The following is a 23,996-nucleotide window of genomic DNA, read 5'->3' on the forward strand; positions in this document are numbered from 1 at the left end:
TTAACTATTTGCAATTAAAAAATGGGCCAAAATCCCTGGTAGGACATGTGCCAACATAGTTAACAACTAATCAAAGTGCCTGGTGTCAATTTTTGTTCATAAATGGCACTGTATTGACTATTAATGATAAGGGGGCTAATAATTTTGTCCTTGCCATTTTTACACTTTTTTGTTTAAACTCATTGTGAAAATGGAAAAGTCCAAATTTAACTTATTGGATACTATCTCCACTGTGTGTGTGTGTGTGTGTGTGTGTGTGTATGTGTGTGTGTGTGTGTGTGTGTGTGTGTGTGTGTGTGTGTGTGTGTGTGTGTGTGTGTGTGTGTGTGTGTGTGTGTGTGTGTGTGTGTGTGTGTGTGTGTTGTAATGGTGCCACCGACTATATTTTAAAAGTTCAAACAGTTTGTGACGTCCGCTACACTCCCACAATGAATAATATCAAAACACCAGTCACCAGAATTGGCTTTAGAAGAACTGAGATCAACACAAATATATTATTTTCTTTAATCTTTAGTTTTCTTGTCTTTAGTGATCACGGCTTAACAAAACATTTATTTTTACAACACTGATGGGAGAACAAAAAAGGGGATCCCATGATGAAGTGTATGTCTTTGGATGCGTGTGTATGTTGTGCGTAATGTTTGAGAGTGAAATGAAGGGAGCAATTGGCAGACTAACTGAGCAGCAGCAGAGTTTGAGAGATTGCAGAAGGAGCTGGGTGCACAAAGATAGAAAGTTTTACCGTCTTGGAGTAAACGTGTTTGCAGGCAGAATTCCTCTGGGTCCACGCGCTCAAAAATCCTCCAGATCCAAGTTACTTGCTCTCTCGCGTCAGACAAGGATTCTGCTTCACTGACTCTTGACTGACTCTCTCTGCTGGTTGTTTCATTCAGTGTCATCCACCATTGAACTTGGCATTTTTTATAACCACTCCCATAGTGAGTGGTATGGGAAATGTAGGACATGCGTTGGCTGCGCTCGACCAGGAGAAGAGAGACGCGCGTTCCGTTACAGTGTGTGTGTGTGTGTGTGTATTTGTGCGTGTGTATGTAACAGTGTGAGTGTGTTGAGATGTATCATGATGTTTCCCCAGGCTGAGTAACTGTAAGCTGACAGAGAAAAGCTGTTCCTCTCTGGCTGCAGCCCTCAGCTCAGGCTCAAGTCTCAGACAGCTGGACCTGAGTGGCAATAATCTGCAGGACTCTGGAGTGGCACTTCTTAGTGCTGCATTAGGAAATCCACTCTGTCAACTGGAGACACTAGAGTGAGTATAGCAGTAAAATCAGTAAAATGTCTGTGTTTATACAATAATTGTGCATAAGCGTGTGTGTGTGTGCGTGCGCAAATGTGTGTTTCAACAAAGTCAGTGTGTCAGCAAATAGTGTGTGTGTGTGTGTGTGTGTGTGTGTGTGTGTGTGTGTGTGTGTGTGCGTATGTGTGTGTTTGTGTGTGTGTTTGTGCTGTTTTTTTTTGCTACAATTTCAGTTTGTGTTTTTTTCTAAATAATAATGTATTGGAAGTTTCACAAGGCCATAGATGCATTTCTTTTTTGTTCAGTTCCATCTCGCACACTTGCGCACAAATGTGTGTTTCAACAATGTCAGTGTGTCAGCAAATAGTGTGTGTGTGTGTGTGCACGCCCCTAGGTGTTCATGTGCGTGTGTGCGTAGGAGTATGGCTGGGTAGGTGGATGCTCTGTTTATATTTATTTCAATCTGTTCTCTTAAAGTTGCTTGTTATTTTAAATGTTATGCTATTTCGATATTGTTTGTCTTTCCTCTTGTCCTCGTCTTGTGCTTCTGGTAAGAATATAACACAAACAGGTAGCAGGTAAGTATTTAACCAACTTTTAAGTCTCTCATTTATAGTTAACAATAAAACGTACAGCAAATAGTTAGAAATCAGGAATATGGCTCTAACAAAAGTGAACTCTGTGTGTGTGTGTGTGTGTGTGTGTGTGTGTGTGTGTGTGTGTGTGTGTGAGTGTGAGTGTGAGTGTGAGTGTGAGTGTGAGTGTGAGTGTGTGTGTGTGAGAGAGAGAGAGAGAGAGAGAGAGAGAGAGAGAGAGAGAGAGAGAGAGAGAGAGAGAGAGAGAGAGCGCAAGATGTACTAAAGAATTAGTTCTGTCAGAACCATTTGAGTCAATAAACACAACAGAAGAATCTGAATGCAATTACTTTATTTAATTACGAATTACATTTGGCTGTTCAGACGAGCCCCCTTTTTTCCATGAGCACCATGAAAAAGCAGAGAGTCAGGGGGCAGCAGCAGTTAGGGAATTTTCGCCCCGGCCGAACAGGGAGAGATAAATATCCCGCCATGAACAGAACCAGGGGACCATTCCATCATTGGCGCTGAATTCAGCGGCACTTACGTGCAAAAGCAGAAGAGTTTCAACTAACGGCAGCTTAAACTTGAGGCTGACGCCGTTCCACCATTGAAGATCAGCTGCGCCTTGGCTAGTTTCACTTCAGCCGCGCTCGTGCCCGTTGTACAGGGGAATTCCATATCAAGGATTGTCGAAAATGCGACCATGTTGTAGACTAGGGCATGCCTTGTCAAAACAAGTCTTTATCGGAGATGAAATGTGAGCATCTGTAGGTGAGCGGTAACGCAACCGTACTGATTGAGAGGCCCGCGTTCAATCCCCACCATGCGCAAAGACAGACGTGAAGACGTTTTTTTGTTGCCTATGCTGTAAAATGTAAAGTTCTACATTTAACTGTAGGAGTAATGCTTGATAGCAAATGAAGCCAGCCGCAAAGCGACATCAAAGGAGAGAATAGGCAAAAGTATGTTATGACGTTTTCATTTCTATAACATGTCACCATGCAAGACTTACCCGGCGCGACCACATATTACGCAGCACACTTGCCCTCTGGGTCGTTCACATCTTCATCTCTGTGAAAGGAATTGTTCAATATTATTTTAGTATTATCAACGCTATAAAAGTTTTAAAAAAATGAGCTGATTATCAGAAATCCCCTGAAATGAAAGGAAATGGTAATTATTATAGTTTTTACTGGCATTATCAAGACATGTGGACTCGAGTCCAGTGACTTTGACTCGAGTCAGACTCGAGTCAGCGGTGTGAAGACTTGCAACTTGAAATTTCAAGATCAGAAAGGACTTGAGACTCGACTCGACTTGCACGCCTTTGACTCGGGACTCGACTTGGACTTGACAGTTGTAACTTGCAATGACTTGGCGTGACTTGCACGTTTGGTCTATTTTTTTTGTAACAAGTCAGACCCTTGTTTGCAGAATGCAACAGCCCGCCCACATTGTTTGAATCACGTCATTGCTGTAAGCAGTTCTATGCAACCTGGACGGCAACAGTGAAACACCATCTCCGAGTCTCCAGAACAAACATAGCCCACATTTTAAACCATCGCGGAAGTTAATTTGTCTCCCTCTCACCCCAACTCGTTTTGCATTCTTGTATGGAAGTTTGATCTGATCTCTGATCTCGACACTCTGATCAACAAAATATTTTCTATCAATGTTGTAGGAAGAGTGTGTGGTGGGGAGCTGTGATGTGCAACACGCTTCTGTAGGCTACACACCAATGCTGCTTTGTGCGAAGCATATGCGTTTTGAGATGTCTGAAATCAGTAGACCTATATAAAAAAAAAAACTTAAAGTTGAAAAACAATCTCCCACCTGCAGTATGAGACTAAGCTGGATCTTCGCTGGTTGTGGAAGAGTCCGCCATAAAGTTATTAATGGGGCGTCAGACAATGGAGATGCAGATTTGCCAACCGAGTTTGAGCATAGCCTACACAGCTAAACGTAGCCTAGGTATTGTTCTTAAAACGATATGAAACCTACGAAGTCGGACAATAAGTCAGAGCGGATCATTGCGCAATAAGCATGCATTTGCTTGTGGGAAATTTCAGCCATTCGAATCGTGTGGACGAAAGAAATGTGACCGGCAAGTTGAGGGGACTCCAGTTAGGAGACAGCTGGCATAAGTTCACGCTTGTAGTGGGTTAGAGTCAAAGTTTAAACGTTTCTTTTAATAGCCTATTTTTAACCTTATTAAATGGGCATCAGGACGCTATTTCACAGACTAACTCACTGGGCTCATTCAATGCGTCTAGTCCATGGCTAAAGAAATGCAAGCCGACGCACGCTATTGCTGAGCGGCGCGAGACATGCATGGCTCGGCTTCCCGTGGATAAAGCGCCCTGTGCCCAACCTATCTCGCGCTGCTTCAATCCCAGTCATTGCGCTCGTGAAACTTGTATCTCATGGTGTCGAATCAATCATATATTAAGTTTCTCACAGTTCGAACATGTTTTGGTTGGTAATTTTGGAAGTTTGGAGTCACAATTGCCGTTGCTTGGAAATGACAGGTTAGAGCAGCACGACGCAAGCACTGGAGAACTGGCATGTTAAACCCTGCTGTCCAAATAATCAAAAATCAGGAAACATAGAAGCAGAATTTTGTTTGGCTACAATCTGTGGCGTGCACAGTGGTGAACTTATTCTTTCTGAAGATGCATGAACAGCATACAAGTGACTTTGAGGGGGAGGGGAGGGCGATTGAGGGAGGACAGCGAGACGAGGGTGAGAGGCACAGACAACAATGCGACACATTTTGATGTGACTGACTGCAAACGTCGGGCATTCAGTAACTGGATAGTAGCCTACTGCAAGCGGCACACCAAACGGCACAGGGCAGAGTCGTCCACTTAGAGAAAAAATGAGAGCAAAATGTTGGATAGGGCATTATACACCGTACGTCTTCCTATACTGTAGAAGCGCAGGACACGTTTGGCTCGTTAACTGACATTCTCACGCCACGAAGGTCTAATTTGCATTTTTTCAAACTACGGCAGCGTGCAGGCGAATAAGCCCCGAGAAGAAGTCTAGGTAACACTTTATAATAATGTTCCTTAGTAAAGACTCAGTAAATAATTAACTAATGATGAATAAAACATTAACAAATGTTTTTATTATTAACTAAGCTTTATTAATGCTTTATAAAATATCTACAAATGATATCTGCAAGATTTTACACACCTTATAACAGAGTATTTTATTCATGTACAAGCAACTTGTAAATGTTTGACAAATATAAAATATTAACATAGCTTTTCCTAGTCATTTACAAGCATTTGTTTACATTTCCTAGTCATTTACAAACGTTTGTTAATGTTTTGTTCATCAATAGTTAATTATTTATTAAGTCTTTATAATGCTTTTTTGCATCCATTATTCTAAAGTGTTACCGAAGTCTAGTAGGCTAATATAACAAGATGGATGACTAACCTGCAAACGAATGTTCTAGCGCGGACTTTGACGCAGGAAAATGTTTCGTGATGGGCCATTGCGACGAGAATGTGAGGGGGAAAGCGACAATGCCGATACAGCTTCAACAAATATCAGGAATTTAATCCAACCTAACAATCCTAAATTTGTCCTCATTTCTCAGTCCATGTGGACAATTGTCCACTAGGCTAACTGTTGGCATATACCCTACAGCAGACAGCAAAGTGCGCTCATTGGTGGGTTCACTGTCAGTGGTCAGTTTTTGGTTTACAGATAATGAGATAAAGTGAACCCTGAGACAGGGCTGCCTGCGGAGCTGTGCTGTTAACTCATCATCCTGCCTCACATGTGTATCCCCCCTCCCCCCATACACACACACACTCACACACACACACACACACACACACACACACACACACACATACACTGGGAAGAATATACAAAAAAGAACAGTCTTTTCATTGATTACCCCTGCTGTATGTCACTATCTTGATAAGAATTAATATGGTACGTATGTATGGTTAATATGATTAGCTTAATATGGTACCTTACGAAAAATGGCATCTTTTAAAGCCAAACCAAAATGTTTACATTAGTCAAGTGGTACACTACAGTAAAGAGACTGGGGGGTTAGGTAGCACCTGTAAGACTACTTTAACCCTTGGCCTTTGTGGGTAAATTCATACATAGTAGCCTCGGCTGTATGAAAGTGTGAATCCGTGTTTTCAGGTCGGAAGTGTAATATGCCTCCCTAATGTCTTGAAAAAAACTTTCCCCGTGACCACCTCAGCATCCCTGGCTTAGTCTATTTTTTTCCTCATTGAAATTAAACGGTCTTAAAACAGTCAAGGCTTGTAGTTTCGGGGGTGTGGATTTAGGGGGTGCATTCAGAATTTTTGGTCCTGTGCCCAGCCAAAGCTGTGGCCCTGTGCTCCTAGTGAAAAAGTTAACCATAGAGCCCTGCCCTTAGCGTTATGATGCTAGAGTCTGTATACAACCTTGACTAGATATGACCGGTCTTCTGCAGTTGATGGAACGGACACACACACACATACGCACGCATGCATGCAAACAGGACTATTTGCCCACTGGACAGTAAATATTTGGCATATGGTTGCTCCTTTGTTTAAGTACAAATTCACATGAAATGTATTTTTATGTGAAAAAAAAATGAAATTAAATTACATTTTACATACACAGCACAAGCAGTAGTTTGGTTTAGACTGATTTCTCAGCAACTGTTTTAGTCATTGTCATCTTTTTACTCAGGTCTCATTAATATACTAATGAATTTATGATCGAAATTGTGATTGCAAATAGAAAATTCCTTTGTGACTTGTTAAGGACTTGAAAAAAAATGAGACTTGGACTTGGACTTGACTTGGCTGGGGTACGACTTGGACTTGGACTTGACTTGGTCAGATGTGTCTTGACTTGTGACTTGACTCGGACTTGAGTGGAAAGACTCAAGACTTACTTGTGACTTGCACATTAGTGACTTGGTCACACCTCTGCCATTATCACACCATAGACTATTAAAATAGTGAGACTGGTTCGCTTTGATCTCGTAAAATGATGGTAGGAATGAAGCGGAACATACCCATTGTGACACTGTTTCCTACAGGTTCATTTTTTTGTAACATTCATTTCGCCTGGTGTTAAACCTGGGAGCTACCAGGTTTGAGTTGGAGCATAAATTACCGTTGCAACTCAGCTGAGTTAGCAAGACTTATGGAACGGATCTGTGTCTAAAGATAGTTTACCGATAGACTGGGACCAAAATCCTGAATTGTGTTACCCGAAGGCATTTGAGAGACAATGTCGGCATATAGTTTTCTTTTGTCAATTTGGGTGTGCTGAATTCAAATCTGCCATATGCAGAGCTCTATCTGGGCTCTGTTGACCTCTAGAGATCATTGAACTTTGACCCTGAAATCGTATCAACTGAACCCAGTTAATCAAGTTTTTAAGCATTTTATTTATTACTTTTAAGTTAAGTGATGTTTTCAATTGTTGACAAATGTATTTGTTTGGTTATATTGGAATGCTAAACTCATGTTTACTTTGCAAAACAGGCTGTTATTATTAGTTAGTGATTAGTACGTCATTATTACTTCAAGGTAATTAAACATGGCCTGTTAGCAGCATTGTTGTCAAATATGAGTTGTGTTTGCTCCTGACTGTATTAATCATCATTTAAGATGCTGGTGTAGTGTAAGGTGTTCTCAGTTTGCCCTCATGTCATTGAGGTCATCTATAGGATATTTACACACATGGAAACCAAAAAGTATGTTAGAATCCAAGTGTGATGGAATGTCTCTCGGTTTCCACAATTTTAAATTATGTTTCGCACAAATGCAAATAGCAATGATGACAAATCAGGTTTAAAAGCACACAAATGCAGTCCTATATCCTGCCAGTGGCTTCTGTAAGATAGAGGAAAGAGTGTTTTGACTGAATGACATAACCAACAAAGGTATTCAATAGACCGAAATAAAGCACACCCACTGACAACACTGAGACCATGACAGCTTTTTCACAGGTACCGGCTTTGTAATTTGGTATACAAATACAGTAATATAGTGACTTAATTGAGATTGAGATCTTCAGCAGCATACACGAATAGGGTACAGAATAAAGAACTGAAGCCAGTCAAGAAGTTTCAAAGTGTTCTGTAAATGAAGGCCTTGCAGTAGCCCGTATGGATTCTGGTGACCTTAAAGACTGTCCAGTCTCCAGTGCACTAGATTTCCACACACAAAGACACACAGACACAAACACACAAGTAAGGGCAATACATACATGGATAAATGGTGGAAGAGTAACTAGGCCCTTTAAAATGTTTTTGGGGGCTTTGTTTAGGGTAGTTTAAGAGATGACAATAAAGTGGAGGGTGGGGTTGGAACATGACCCAGAACTGACTCAAACCTGGGTCATGCCATGTATACGCCTTACTCCTGACAGTAGGCTATAATTTACCACCATGTAACATTGCTAACACTTTTTTGCATATTTAACATACGTAGCATTGTTAGCATGATTAGCATAATTGTTAGCATGCATGCTAATCTTTTTTAACAAAGTGAAAATGAAATCACACCACAGCGACAAATGTAATATTGATGGTAAATTAGCATTTATTAGCATGTTAGCATTGCTAGCATGTCTGCTAGCTAGTATCCTTGGGCTTGTTCGTCATGGAGCAGTGCTGCTTTTGCTCTGCAGCGCACATGCACACTTTGCCATTTCAATGCATTCTAGCTAGCAAATTTCTTAGAAGATTTTGCTTTTACTCTACAGTGTGCATGCAAACTTTGTCATTTCACTGCATTCTGGTTAAAATCTGACCAGAATGCATTGAAATGGCAAACTGTGCATGCGTACTGCAGAGCAAAAGCAGCACTGCTCCATCAAAAACAAGCCCCTTAGTTAAAGTTCAATGACCTCTAGGGGTCAACAGAGGCCAGATAGAGTTCGGCATTTCGCAGATTTGAATTCGGCATACCCAAATTGACAAAGTAAGACTATATGCCGACTTTGTCTCTCAAATGCATTGAACTCCTTAAATAAGCCCCTTTTTGGGATTCTTGTATTAGTCTAATACCGCCAACTGACAAGACAACAGGTTCTTGTCATACACTGTGCAGGGTTCCAATGGGATTTCTAATGATAAACACCTAGACTTATAGCATTTTGGAATCCCTGGCTGTGTGCACATTAATCTGTGTACAAACAGCCAGAACCCATGTATACTAATGTTTTTAATACTCAATTTAGTATTTAGTATAACTCTCCTCTTCAATATGATTACTGTATCATCTGTGTGAATCTCTTGTCCTCTACTCTAGACTGGGTCATCCTTATGGTACCTTGAGAAGGGAGATTCAAGCAGCAGCAGCAGCCTCCAGTAGCAGCTCCCACTCCTCAGATGCTGCAGAGCTGCACCTTACACACAACACCCAGCAGTATCCAGGAGCACAGCTGCTCTCTACTCACACGTCAGTCTGCATCACAAACACAAACACAAACACAAACACACACACACACACACACACACACACACACACACACACACACACACACACACACACACACACACACACACACACACACACACACACACACACACACACACACAACCCCCACACACACACACACACACACACACATTAGCTATTAAATTTCCCTCCTCCAAAATAATAATAATTTAATAGTAACCCCGGCTACTTTTCGAGGAATTACGGTATTTTAACCTGGGCACGAGAAAGCACAACTAGGTGCTACGCAAACACCAGGAGGATGGAACAGAGCGTAAGCATTCCTCTTTTGCCAGTTCTAGATTACCGGTAAACATTTTGGGGACAGCATTTCTCCAATGACCCTTAGTTTTGACTTCTCAACAACCCAACAATTTCCCTTCGATTATTTCTTTAGAGTTATTTAATTAAATAGAACATGCTGACAATAGGCTGCCGTCGGATTTTCCAACTGCTTTCACTCTTTCAGTAGACGCCCTACATGATTGTTATCAATTATGAATGATTCACAAACATTTTCGTTCAAAACGTTGTCAATGAAGATTGTCGTTCCTGCGTCATATGGGCCAGCCCATGCAAATGAAAGCATAAACATTTATTATGAGTCTTCAGGTGCACGCAGACTGTATGAACCAGAGTTCTCAACGGGTCGGGTCAGCCCGACAAACCCGACGGGCCCCTTGGGTTCGGGTCGAAAATATAAGCATATGGCTCGGGTCGGTTCGGTCCGCGGGCTCAATCTTTTCCGCCCAGTGAAAAAAAAAATCAGTTCTGCTGTTTACCGTGAATCATGGCGAATTTCCCCTTGATGGGTCAGTAAAGCTAGGCCTATCTATCTAAATATATGTAGGCCTGCGTAACGAAGGTCTGGCAGGCTGCTGCATGCAACGTTGCGCGCAGTGCTTAATTTGTAAATCACAAGGTACCGGAACGCAAAACAAACATGACATCACAGCGATGATGAGTTGGACAGAGGTCCCTGAACGCACAGAAAAACTACACTGGCTACAATTACGCAAACGAATTAAAACGGGGGGAAAATCTTAGATGCAATTTTAACGATATTGAGTCCCATGTCAGCTCATGGAACCATACTTTTGTTTCTTAATACAAGGGACGGTTGGCAATCCAATGGCTATTTTAAACAACAGCCATAGTAGCCTATTAAATACTGTAATGACAACAACCAATATTTTTAGTTTGATCGCTAACTTTATGCTTAGTAGTCTCAGCAAATGCAGTGCATGGAAATTATGCTTATGAGGTGAAACGAAGCCGAAGCGGTCTTCTATGGAAAGGACAGTGGCTTTCCAATTAGGCTATCCTTTCCCCGTATTCACACAACGTTGGCATATGCGTATTAAACGTTAAATCCACGCTTTGTTGGCGACTTTGTTGCATATGATTTGGCTAATCCGCATGTGCTGTTGCGATATGCCACTTCACTATTTAAATGGCTCGTGCACCGATGGTAAGCGAGCGGCAGCGAAGACGGCGATTTTTCCGGTAGACTTGACTTTTCACACTGACTGTCTGCTCGCGCTACGGTCTGGTTGAAAATTCCCCCAGCCAATGTTTTATTTGGAGCGTGTAGGCCCTGTTTGAATGAAATATCACATTGTCTTTGCTGTTTTCGTGCTGTTTTCGACTTGTAAGCAACTGTCGGGAAGGAAAGGCGCGCACACACATGGGAGCGCTCGCCAGCCGAGGAAGATCTCATCCTCTCACCTAGGCTATCTGTCTTTTTTTGCTACATGGCTTATCCATGCATCAACCGTAGCCCAGGTGCCACTAGAATTTAGTAGGCTATGTCCAAAACCGTGTGTGCCGACCAAAATTTGATGAAACTTTTAAACAATGTTTGGCACAGCCAGGCTTTCCATCTCATCCGCGCATATGAACAAACAAGGAGGGAGGGGCAACTTCACGTAGCCTACATTTAATCAGACACTCGGGATGGAAATGTAGTAAGCCTACATTTAGAAGTCAAAACAAAAGGTGGATAGATTGTTGTTGCCGTGAAGCATGAGGCGGTTATTGAAATTGCGCTGTGGATGATTCTGCTTAAATAGCAAGAACGTAAGTTTCCCCATTTTCCTATTATGTTTCTATTGTGGAAAATATCTTTTCACTAGGTTTTTAAGTGGGTTATGCAATTTACTGCACATAAGTGTCCTTAAAGACCCACCACAACCCGTCATTCTCCATAGGATAACGTGGGGAAACTCGACCCCCGACTTCGGGCCTCGGGCCGGGTTCGGTTAGATAATTCCAGTGATGTGTCGGGTAACATCGGGCTCGGGCTTTAAAAGCCACGGGCCGGGTAGGGTCGGGTTGACATTTTCAGGCCCGTTGAGAACTCTAGTATGAACGCATGGTCGAAAATGCGCAAGCATAAAAATGGTACGTGGGTTTTGCGCCCTGTATGGTCCTTTTAATATCCCTCTGAAACATACAGAAGCCATGTGCTTATAATTAGACTTTTTCCAGGACGACTGACAGACTCTATTGCCTACCATGTCCACTCTACCATGTCCATTCCTTTGCGCGAGACAAGACGAGAGACCGCCTATGCCTATGCCTATGCGCATGCGCGGGAGGCACTTCATAGCTTACCCAAGCGGGTCATTATTTTCAATTCTCTCTTCCTCCAGCGAATGTTCTAAATTGTCAATTCAACCAGTCCATAAAATAGTCCGTAATATCAGCACACAAAAATGATCAGTCAATCAGCAGTAGATGACTGAGCTGTAGCCTACTATACATGGGTGGGAGACGTGACGCCTTGTTTTTTCGTAACATTGGTTAAAAACCTACAAAACTGTTATTTTCCTTTAAAAAACAAATGTCAATGAAAGAAGATGTGGTACATTATGTTTCATATTAGTCTTAGATGAGAAGAAACATTTTTGTTAAGATTTATGTAAAGGTTTATATGTCAAATTTCCTGCGGTGTGACTGTAACATTAATGAAACAATATATAATAATATATATATAAATTAACCAACAACATTTTGAATAATGTATGAAGCATTTGGCATGATTGCATAAATCTTAACTTTAGATTAAGATATGTGAATGTGGAAAAAACTCAAGACAGTAATATTAACTACAAGTTCAATTTCGTAACACAAATTGCGTCCTGTGGGGTGACACGTATGTCAATGTTTGTGAATGGGCAGCTGCAAGGCCAACTACAAGGGTCTTAAAGACTGGCTCCTAACCAGTCAGTACCTCAGTTATTGTAGAGTGCTGTGGAAGTTTAAGGTGACTCTTAACCTCTTAATATGTCTTCATATTGCAATCTTTCTGTCACGCAATGCTTAGGTTAATTTTATGGTGTCCTGTGGTGTGACTGCTCTTATAGGAGGAAAAAAAGTGTTTTTATTAAAGAAAACACATATTAAGATTAAACACAATATCATTATCAAGTTAGCATGAGCTCAGATGTCAGTCATGTATATAAAAGGATTAAAATGGCCATAATGCAGTGAATTCCCTGTGGTGTGACTCCATTTTCCTGCGGTGTGACATGCCTATGCTATGTGTTGATGCAGGACACATTTTCCAAAAATGGCAAAAATAAGGTGAAATTCCACAGACCACTAAGTGCTTTATTTTTTTCAATTTTTTTCCAATTTTTATCCATCATTTTTTTCAGGAATTTGAAAAACTTTTTTTTTTTTTTGCGTTACGCCCTTAAACGTCAACCACCCACATATAATCTGTTTATCCTATTGTACTGTCCTCACTAAGGTGTAGAATGTAACCCAGCTAGACAGTGAGATAAACTTTCCTTTATCCGTGATGTAAAGTCTTTATTGAAATCCTTCACATGTAGAATCCTCAATCACAAACATGAAATCAGGAAATCGGGACATCAGGAAATCAGGACATCAGGAAAGTGAAACTAAAAATAAAACAATCAAGGGAAATAATCAGCTTCACTACGTTTCTACTCAAGCTAAAGCAGTTAACACACATGAAATACAAAGCTATGCTAACTACCTTCACATTCACTGTTCATTTCAATGCCTAACTGACCTAGAACTAGCACTTAGCTAACATTTTAGCATCTTCAAAGAAATCGTTTTTAATCTCTATCATCCACCATTTACTTTCATATCAGTTTCTAACAGCATAAATTCGACATTAACAGTAAAGTTACACATTACAACTTAGTCTGATAACATTACCAAAGGGATACCTACAAGTGATGCTTCTGCTGGGGCAAATGAATCGGCATTATTTCAGGAGCTCTTGAACCATGACTTTCTTCAACTAATCTTCCTGCAAAATGACTTGCAAATTCCTACTTCCTGTTTCTAACAATGACATCACATGTCAAAATAAAAGTCTACTTTACTACATGCATTTAACATTCAATACAAGTCCCAAAATTACTTATATCTGCCTGAAGGCAGCACACCTATATGTTTCAATTTTACCACGGAATGACCGAGACAAGTATTGCACATTGTGTGATTAAAAGTGGGATAAGATGATCATAAAGCATCATAACGCTTAACACATTGGGTTTAAAGTGATCTAAGAGCCTGTTATCTCATTTGCAATGGAATGCGAAGTGACCTTTTTCATGTAGTCTTGTAAAATAAATAAATTAAATAGGTAGGAAATGCGGGGGGAGATGTTACGTCCACAGCGAGGAAACAGTACAATATAATTTAACAGCCAGTTAAATAAGACAGCACATGAATGAAACACATGGTGTCCCAGGGCCCTGGCATAATTACAGGAAGAAACAAATGTCAGAAAATGCCTTCTCCTGAAAATTTGATCAAGCAAGGAGTGATTTCGACAGAGCGGCAAGAAAATTAAGGTGAGCGCAGAACGTTTTATGAGCGGAGCGTCCTGGCGTAGGACTGGGTACCGAAATTCGGATCCTTGATGGAGCCGAAAGAAGGGCTAAGGTTCTACTTGGCATCGAAACGTGCCTTGTCTGTCGGTTCCACGTTTCGGTTTCCAGATATTCATCACACATTTAAAACCCTGGAATGTTGTCGCGGCAGTCGCACGACAGTCGCATATTATATCGTAAAAAATGGCAACATTAATTGTGATCACATTCGGGCTTGCAGAGACTGCTGGCAGGCTACAACCCCCTTTTAAACAGTTGGTCAAATCATCTGTGGATACTAACGCTGTTACGAGAGAAATTACCATCAGTCTTTAATTTGTGTAGGCTTACCGAGAAGAGAAGAGTAGCCTTTAGTTCTAGCGTTTGTAGATGGAAAAGGATTAAAACTTTGTCTTCGAGACAGCCACTGTGAGCCAAGAAACAGCAAGACAAGGTGTGCAAACGAAGCATTGCATATGTAACTGGGGGTCCTAAAGGGGTCTTGGCAAAGTGTGTGTGTTTTAACGACTGTAGTATCTTGGACTACATTAACTGACACGCACAACATGGGTCGGTTTGGTTCTTTTATCTTTAGAGAAGTTCAGGGCAACTTACACAGCCATCGTGGGCTTACATTGTTCTGGGTAGGTAAGCCTGTTACAGACTACAAAAGTCCATGGCAATCCTACGGTGCCCCCTAGGGGACTTCTAGTAAACCTACACAGGATTACTACAACGACTACGCCACTGGTGGCCTTTCACCACCAGATATACTTGTATAACAATGGTTCTTAGACCAGGTTTAGCACAAGAGGGTTTCCCGCACACAGATAAGTGAGTGAAAAGGCAGAGACGTGAGGGTTCCAGTTGCATCAAAAGGTCAATATTTATTGAAACATAAACAAACATAAAAAAAAAAACAGAAATATGCTGCTGCTACATAGGGCACACAAAGGGGTTAAGCAAAGGCTGCCACCCAAGTTAACATAGGCCCACTAGGGCAGCTTCAAAAGGGGTTATATCCTTGTGAGTATTCAGACACACTAGTTAGTTATTCACACACAAAGCACCGACACTGCACAGCAAACACTATGGTGCTCATTTACCACTACAAATTTAAGGACATGTGCCAAGTGAAACTGCCCAGGGTATAGAAAGATCAAAAAGGCTGAATGAGGCCTAGGCTACAATAGGTCGAATTTAGGTACAGGTGGCAGTCAGTAGACTACCTACCCAGCCAACAGCAGGAATTCAAAATAACAAACAAGACAAATAGGGCAATAACTGGGTTGACAACAGTAAAAGTAGGATAGGCAAAGCAGCAGTGGCGTTGCCCTGCTGAACAAAATCACAATTAGCTGTAGGGCTGTCCCTAACCATTATTTTTCTCCCGATTAGTCTATCAACTATTTTTCGAATAGTCGTGATTTTTTTTTTTTTTTTTTGAAGGGAAAACTGTGATATGCCACTTAACTTTGACCTGAAAAATAATAGACAAATAAAGCAGAGTGCACCTAGGGCCTATTAGGACAATGATTTCTAAAAAAGGGGACATTTTATAAATTAGTCACAGACTATAATACATACAGGCCTAATATAATATCTATTTGTCAAGTCAAGTTCAAGTCAAGTTGGTTTTATTGTCAATTTCTTTACATGCACTGGTCATACAAAGAATTTGAAATTACGTTTCTTGCTTTCCCATGCAGACATAGACTAATCTAGGTAAGGACATAGACAGTATAGACATAGACAGTACTCATACATGGACATAAGACAGTATGGACATAGACAGTGCTCATACAGACATTTGAAGTGCAAGACTGGACAACAGAAGACTTGTAGAGAACATACATTAAGAGGAGGTATTTTGTTGTGCTTTTTCTAAAAGTCCTTTATAGCGTTCTGACATAGTAATAGTAGCATTTGAAGAAAAATAAATATTAAAATAGGTCTATCAAGTACACCAGCAGCAGTGAGTGTGTGTGTGTGTGTGTGTGTGTGTGTGTGTGTGTGTGTGTGTGTGTGTGTGTGTGTGTGTGTGTGTGTGTGTGTGTGTGTGTGTGTGTGTGTGTGTGTGTGTGTGTGTGTGTGTGTGTGTTTCAGTTCAAATCAAGTATTATCCTACATTTACTGATATATAAAGAGGAAAAAAAATATGGGCCACCACTATAGGTTAGGGTGAAGGCTACCAGAGATTTTATGAGTAGCCTAGAGAACTTGGCTACTCTGTCCACGTGTTTCCGTTGACGCACCAAAATCCAGCTGGTCCCACTCCCCCTTCTGTTGCTAATATAGACCCAGTACGACATAATTATGAGTATTATTATATTATTAGAATAGTATTACTATTTATTTAGACCTGCAGTCGACACAAACAGTATTGCACCGTGAAGAAGGGACACGAGACTGGTCTGAGTCAGGCCCACAGTCTTCTCACTCCACATCTCCCGCTGTTGGACGGAATATGCACACTTCTTTTGTCTTCATTTACTTTTTACTTTGTATACAAGCTCTTCTAAAAACACCCCGACCACTGTCACCCTCAAGGTGTTGAATACTGCGTCTATAACAGGGACATTACGAATCATTGCTCACTGATTCTTGAGAAAGCGGCTAAAACATGTCTCTGCAATAAACTGCCAATTCTGTTGAAAATAAACTACATTTTCATGAACAAAAATTAATCCAGGTAAAGACACAGGGGTCTGTTACATAAATGTACAGTCGTTTGAAATATTTAAGTGTAATTTTATTACTTTTCATGGCTATAAACCTGCCCACACCCTGTAAAAACAGCTGTCCCAAGGACAGACATCATCATTTCAATTGACTTAAAATGTAAAAATCACTGATATTATTGAATAATATCACCATGATGTGAAAGTCCATATTGAAGTGGTTCTGCAGATATGCACATAGTGCGTGTAAAGCAATATTTACTACTATTTTCTGATTGCTCAAAGTGTGTCCAGCATATTAGTCACCACCGTCAGATTTTTTAAAAAAGACAATAAAATCAGATATGCGCAAGGTCATTGTCATTACTTAGGACCCCTTTTCAAACCTTCAGATCTACTGAGTACTTCACCATCACTGAAGCTCCTGTAAGTTTACTAATTTCTCCTCAATTTGATAATTTGTTTGGACACTGGTACTGTCCCAACCATAAACTGTCAACACCGTCGGGGGTTTTAATAGTATTATTGTTACATTAATGTTAATTATATATACTTTTTCAGAAGCGTCATGAAGCCCCTAAGAAAAAAAAATGCACAATATGTAAAAGAGTGTTTTTGTCTCACACCGTCAGATGTCACCACCGTCAGATTTTGTTCCGCTCATCATCTTGTTCCATATTTTACTAAATTGTGCTGGTTAATGAAACATTACCATACATGTTAGTAATAATTGTGACCCAAACTTATACTCCAGCCTCCACTGAGGTGCATTTGGAGGGTTTTTTGTCACAAGACCTGACGGTGGTGAAATCTGATGTAGTTCACAAACAAGGCTGACAGGCGGACAACAGATGCGTCCCTCTATGCCAGTTCCAACTATGCCATTTTTTACCCCCAAACGCCCCCCTGGCCTCCTCCAAACCTGTGAACGCCCCCGAGGATGTACTTTTTGTTTATTGGTCATCATGGACACTCCAAATATTGTGGCAGGCAGCAAGGCAGCAAAATGGCGAGACATGGCTTTATTTTTTGCAGTTTAGGGTATAATAAGCTTATCATCATTCTTGGATTTGGAAAAGAACCATAGGCTATGATTTGAAATTTCACATAGCCTAGATGAAGTAGGCTACATTACAAATTACCAGACATTTATTAGGCCTAACAATCTTTAGTATCACGCCATTTCAGCATTATGTGCATGTGGGAAAGAATCTAAACATCGACAAATAATAAATAAATAAAACCGTTTGGGTGAATCATGCGCTTATGGGTTGACTCTTTAGGTGAATATGGCCTTCAATACCAGCTTCACCGTCAAGGCACAAAGCAGTGAACTTCCGTGCCAGAGTTTATCAAATGCACACGACTGCAAAGCAATTACGAAAGACGCGTTCTCTCCTGTACTCTCTCTGAGCGCAACGAAAAGCACCATTGCCCTTCCAAATGGCAGTTGGTTTGATTTTTTAAACTCACTGCATTTTTAAAAAAACACGCATTGTCTGCATTAATAACGTGAAACTCAATTACCCAGAATGCTGCACGTGAGCTCTCGACCCGGGTGATTCTGGAAAACAAACATGGCGGCAACTCGCTTTACTACCTTAATAATGTGTTAATCCGACGCTAGATTTCTTAACTGATGAAAATCGAAGGCAGAAATCAACATTGTAGTGTCTAAATATGAGGTCGATTGGTCTATTTGTGGCGTACATCACGATCGGCTGAGTTGTTGGCCTCACGTTTGTCAGTTAGCCTGTGGCTAGGCTACTTTTCGCCAACGTTAGCATCCGGTTTAGTATAGAAAGGCTATGCTTGCACGCATTCGCTCCGGTCCAAAATGGCAAGTCTGCCGCCTTGTGGCCACAGGAAGGAACAATTTAAAGAAAGCGTTTCAGACGGACAACAATTTAATGAAAGCGTTTCAGACGGACGGACGGACGGACAGACAGACCCTGTTATAGAGATGCTGGACGCATCTAAAAAGCATGTGTTTTACATGTTTTTGACAAGTTTTAAGAATATGCTTCCAATAAGTATCTACAATTATGTTGAATTGTAAAAGTAATTCACTTAAATACAGTAAACTTATTTTTGTACTTCTAATTCTGTCTGACGCTGGTGACAAAACCAAGAAAGAGCCCATTTTATGAAAAATGTAAAACATGGGGAGCTTGGCCAATACATTCACTGCACACCTCTATATTTTGGATTTGAACAACTTAAAACCTGTTTATGCCACATTTTCAATAATCTAGGCCTACTTCCTAGAGTATCTAACAAATGAAGAAAAAAACACATGCACAAACATACTGTGCACACACAAAAATAAAGTGTTTATGCTAGATGTCATTGACTTGAGAGAGCTATTTATTTTGCTAAATGTAGGTAATAATTAGGTCACTTTCACCACCTTCAGATTACTGTCACCACCGTCAGTTCTTAAGTCACCACCGTAAGAAGGAGTTTTGGACATTTTAAATGAATGTGCTTACAAAATTTTCCTTTGTAGTTGTTGAATTATCAAAGTAATAGCAAATTTAAGCCTACACGAATATTTGTGAAATTACAAAAAATTGTTTGATCTATTTAGCCATTAAGAAAGCATCGTCTGACAGCACATATTTTTAAATTAGAACACATGAAGCAGTATTAAAATAGAATGAAAGTGATTTTTCAACATTTAAAGGTGTATGTGTGAACCAATCACTTAAAAACTCCAGATACATATGCAACCAAATCAATACACTTTTTATTGCTTTTCATTGTGTCTGACGGTGTTGACAAAAAACAAGGTATGATCGGAGAAAAACCTGATTTCTGAAAAAAATGGAAAATGGGGAGATTGGCCTTGTGCATTTCTGAAAAGCCAAGACCTTTGTCTACGAGGATATACCATATTATTTTGTAATTCACTTCGTTTTTTTCTTTCAAGATTACAACCTGTTTTAGCCACTTTCTCAAGAATCAGTGTGCTATATCTCCCTATCGTTGCCATGCACGCGGCCAGCACAGCGACAGTAACTTATACAAAGCAGCATGAAATATTTACCCCGCGTCTCGATCTGAAAAACCTTCCCTTCATATACTGTAAGTCAGTCTCCTAGAGAAACACGACCAAGTCTTGTGCCTTGTCTTTAACATATCGCCACACTTATGTCTTTGTCCGTTTATTGGGCTGATTAGTGGTGCTGTTACTTTCATCTTTGTCTGACACTGACACCCTAGGACGTTCAGCGCCTCTGCCCTTTTCTCCGCTTCTGTTTCAGCACGTACCTCGCAGCTCGCGCAAATCACTTTTTTATTGGGCTGATAAGTGGTGCCACTGCTACCTTCATCTTCGTCTGAGACTGACACCCTCGGACGTCCAGCCTCTGCCATTCTCTCCGCTTCTGTTTAGCATGTCTACCTCGCGGCTCGCGCAAATCACTTTTTTTTGTTTTTTGTTTTTTTGCGCAAATCACATAATCGACAGTATGTTGACCACGCCGACTTACAGTATTTACACAATCGACGTAATCGATTACGCCGAATAGTTGGGACAGCCCTAATTAGCTGCATGTTTACAGGTTTTCACAATGCTCACAGTGTTAAAATCACTAGCATGCAACTATGAAACTACACACATTCAAGATATACATTGTAATTTACCTTCGTGTGATTCAGGCTGGCACACACAACGACATCTGGCATCTCTAGCCATCATAGTGGATGCCTACTAACATGATGACACACATAGTTCAACAACTAGTAGGGCACTATCCAGAAGCAAGTCGGACAGTTGAAACATTTACTTGTTGCCTTAATATAACAGTCAACACAGGTTGAAATAAAAACATGAATTATTAACTTGCACGTTTAAAAACTCAATGGCACTGCTCTCGGGTCCTCTAGGCCAAACCTTCCGTAGCCTACATGGAAGCGTTTGGGTGCGCTGCGGAGGCTACCCTGTTTATAAAACAACTCTTATGAGTTTTGGATACAGATAAACAACAGATTCACACTATGGCAAGGGTATAAACATAAAAACATACCTCCAATGATTGCAGCGGGGACCAAGCAGAATGACAACCCTGAACCTGCATGCCCTCAAGCAACAGGAACCTCAAGACTAAACCTTTAGTAGTTTCCTACCCGAAAGCATTTAGTAACTGCAGAAGCAGAGCGCTTCTAAATTAAAGCAGCGAGGGCCGGGGCAGCGTTGTGACAGCAGGGCTTGTGTCTAACCTGCGGGCTAGCGCCCTTTTTATGAATGAACAGCTAATTACTGGAAATTAACAAACCTGCTACCTAGGGGGTGTGTCAACCAGAGGGGCAACTACGGTGGCCATGAGCAGCCAACAGGCTGCCGGTTACACATAGTTCTTACGCAGATGGTTAGGCCTACATGGGCGTGAGGAAAGTAAAGGTCCGCAATACTGTTTGATGATCCCATGAATTGAATGGCACGTTTCAGACTCTCCCTCGACCATGAAGCATCAGTGATGCAGATCTTAATTTCCCTTTAGTTAGCTATCTTGTGTTTTGTCCAGCACCTAGGCTACTGATGTGCATGCATTTTCTGACTTTTTGGATTCATAACAAAGTTTCGACTTCATCTCAATAAAAAGGAAACTCACACCAGAAGCATTGGGTGAGCTCAGTCACTTTTGGCCGCGAGAGACTTTGTTTGGCGACGGCTCGCATATTTGTAACGTGGATCATTGAAACTGAAGGGTTTATTTATTCTATGTGCATACTGTTTTCGTTGGTATTATTACAGAGCGCACCCAGTGCTTCACTGCGTGCATAACAAACTTCCATTGTTTAAAAAAAAGTTTTGCTAGAACAGCATACCTGTCAGCTTCAAAAAACGGCAAAACTCCCTGATTTTAACCCTATACTGCACACATTATTATCCCATCATGGAAAAAAATCTAACTGTGGTTTTTGTCACATAAAATGAACTTCTTAAGACATTTTTGCATTTTTTTTCAAAAAAAATTTTTTTGGGGGGGTACTTTTAGGTTGCATATGGTCCATATGGCAACATTGTGCAGTTACGGAAAGGATCCAGTGTACATTTTCCCTCCAAGACCAAACAAGGGTCATACAACATTATGGATTATTTTCTAGAAATATAATTGTTTTTATCTCAGAAAAACATTGAAAGTTTACCCACAAGTTCAAGGGAGTTATTTAACACATTTTTGCCACTGAGAGAACAAGTGAATACTGTTTATTATATCCCCGAAAAACAGTATTTCAGTGGTATTACTTTGACCAACCACCAATGAATATATTAGGTATTAACACAATATCTGTGCATAGATTTGCACAAAAATGTGTATGGTAACTGTCTATAATATGTATATGAACTGATTTAATTTTGGAAGCCAACACTTTCAAGATGGCCGACATTCAAGATGGCCGATTTGTGGGCCAGGCATCTTTCTACATCACCGACAGTTTATTTGTCATAACTTTTGAATGGATGCTTGGATTTACACTAAACATTGTGTGATAACACTCTATAATGAGTAAATAAGCCATGTAAAATTGTGAGGCCAGTGCTTTCAAGATAGCTGAATTTCAAGATGGCTGACTTTGAAGTTGGCAATCTTTCGAGACGGCCTACCTTTTGTTTACGCCACAACATTTCAATGGGTGCTGGGATTTGCAGTAAATCTTGTGTGTTAATAATATAATTGGTTTATGAGATGTTTGAAATGTCGAGATTATGCTTTTAAAATGGCTGACTTTCAAAATGGTTGACTTTGTACAATAATTTTTGATCGGGTTGACAGATTTGCACAAACGTTGTGTGCTAATTAGGCTAATTATAACATACACATGAAGTCAAAACATTTTGGAGGCTTCAAATGGTCAAGATGACAGTAGCTTTATGCTCTAATCTGGGGTTTGGGGATTTTTGTGGTATACCTCTGGCAGTCTGGGGAGGCTGCATAGGCCTTGTTCGCTTTTCTGTACACCTATTATAACATTTTTAATGTTCATTACAGACTGCCATTTGCACTAATTATATAAATATTATCAGTTATCAATCATTCAATCAATAAATCAATAAATAAATCAATTAATCAATCAATTAGAATTGGGTATTTGTATCAATACACTTTCCCTATTGACCGTCTTGTTCCATTACCGCACAATGTTGCCGTATGGCAACATACCTATTTTTCAACATAAAATGGAAATAATTTTAATTGAAAACAAAACAAATGATGAAAACAGATCATGACTGACTATAGATCATCCCAATATATTTTTTAAATTTTGTAAATATTGCAAAAAGTGTGAAAAATCTTGGCCAATGCCAGAGCAATCTGTCAAGGACACACGCTCATGTACAGTGAGGGAAAGAGCGAGCCTGGGGCAGTGTGTGGTGTCAGGTGATGTCAAGAAACCACATAATTGGATAAAACAAGGCCACAGTTTCAATATGAAAACCAATCAGTGTCTATTATTTATATTTAAATACCAGGAAATGCCAAAAGAATGGTATGTTGCCATATGGCAACACCGTGCAGTATAGGGTTAAGCCCAAAATCGGAAAAATTTCAATATGCCAATTCCTCACACTCAACAGGATGGCAGTGACAGGTCAGACAGTACACCATGCTTTTCCATTTAACACAGATGGGCCAAAATCCCCACACATGGCATGGTTTCAAAATGAGTGTGTACAGCGTAAAAATTAAATATGTGTTCCCCCTTGTTGTTTTGTCGCTCAAATTGTCTGGGGCTGATGCAAAACTTCATGCTTGTTCAGTTTGTGATGAGGTAAATTCGCACGATTGACTGTGCGTTTACCATGAACATCGTTTGAACTGATGCTGCGATGCAAAGAGAACGCACACCCACGCCTTCGGTCCGAAGCTTGAGAATGAGAGCTCGTATTTCCAAGGAACTTGAATTCTTGGTATAAAATGTACTGGCAGGTAGTTTCATAAGCAAGACCCTCTAGCTGATGCAGAGCCCTATACGGCTCTGGGCTCCTGGAATAAGAGGGGGTGTGGCAGTCTCATCAGTGTAACGACAGCCGTGGGGATAATTTATGGACCGAAGCTTTTGACCTGGCAAATACTTTTTTATGCTGGGGGATTTTGTCTTACTACAGTTATACATACTAGGCCTACTACTGC

The 23,996-nt window shown here is 40.5% G+C and overlaps 1 protein-coding gene across 1 annotated transcript in view; it reads left to right on the plus strand.

Annotated features, from left to right (window-relative positions):
* Positions 1-23,996, plus strand: part of LOC134442923 (NACHT, LRR and PYD domains-containing protein 3-like) — a 48,082-nt gene that overhangs the window by 20,365 nt on the left and 3,721 nt on the right. Inside the window, exon 5 of the mRNA XM_063192885.1 lies at positions 9,126-9,275. Within this exon, the coding sequence (XP_063048955.1) occupies positions 9,126-9,275 (150 nt within the window). The remainder of the gene's footprint in view (positions 1-9,125; positions 9,276-23,996) is intronic.

The sequence above is a fragment of the Engraulis encrasicolus genome, unplaced genomic scaffold (genome assembly GCF_034702125.1).
Source record: "Engraulis encrasicolus isolate BLACKSEA-1 unplaced genomic scaffold, IST_EnEncr_1.0 scaffold_26_np1212, whole genome shotgun sequence".
Lineage (NCBI taxonomy): Eukaryota > Metazoa > Chordata > Actinopteri > Clupeiformes > Engraulidae > Engraulis > Engraulis encrasicolus.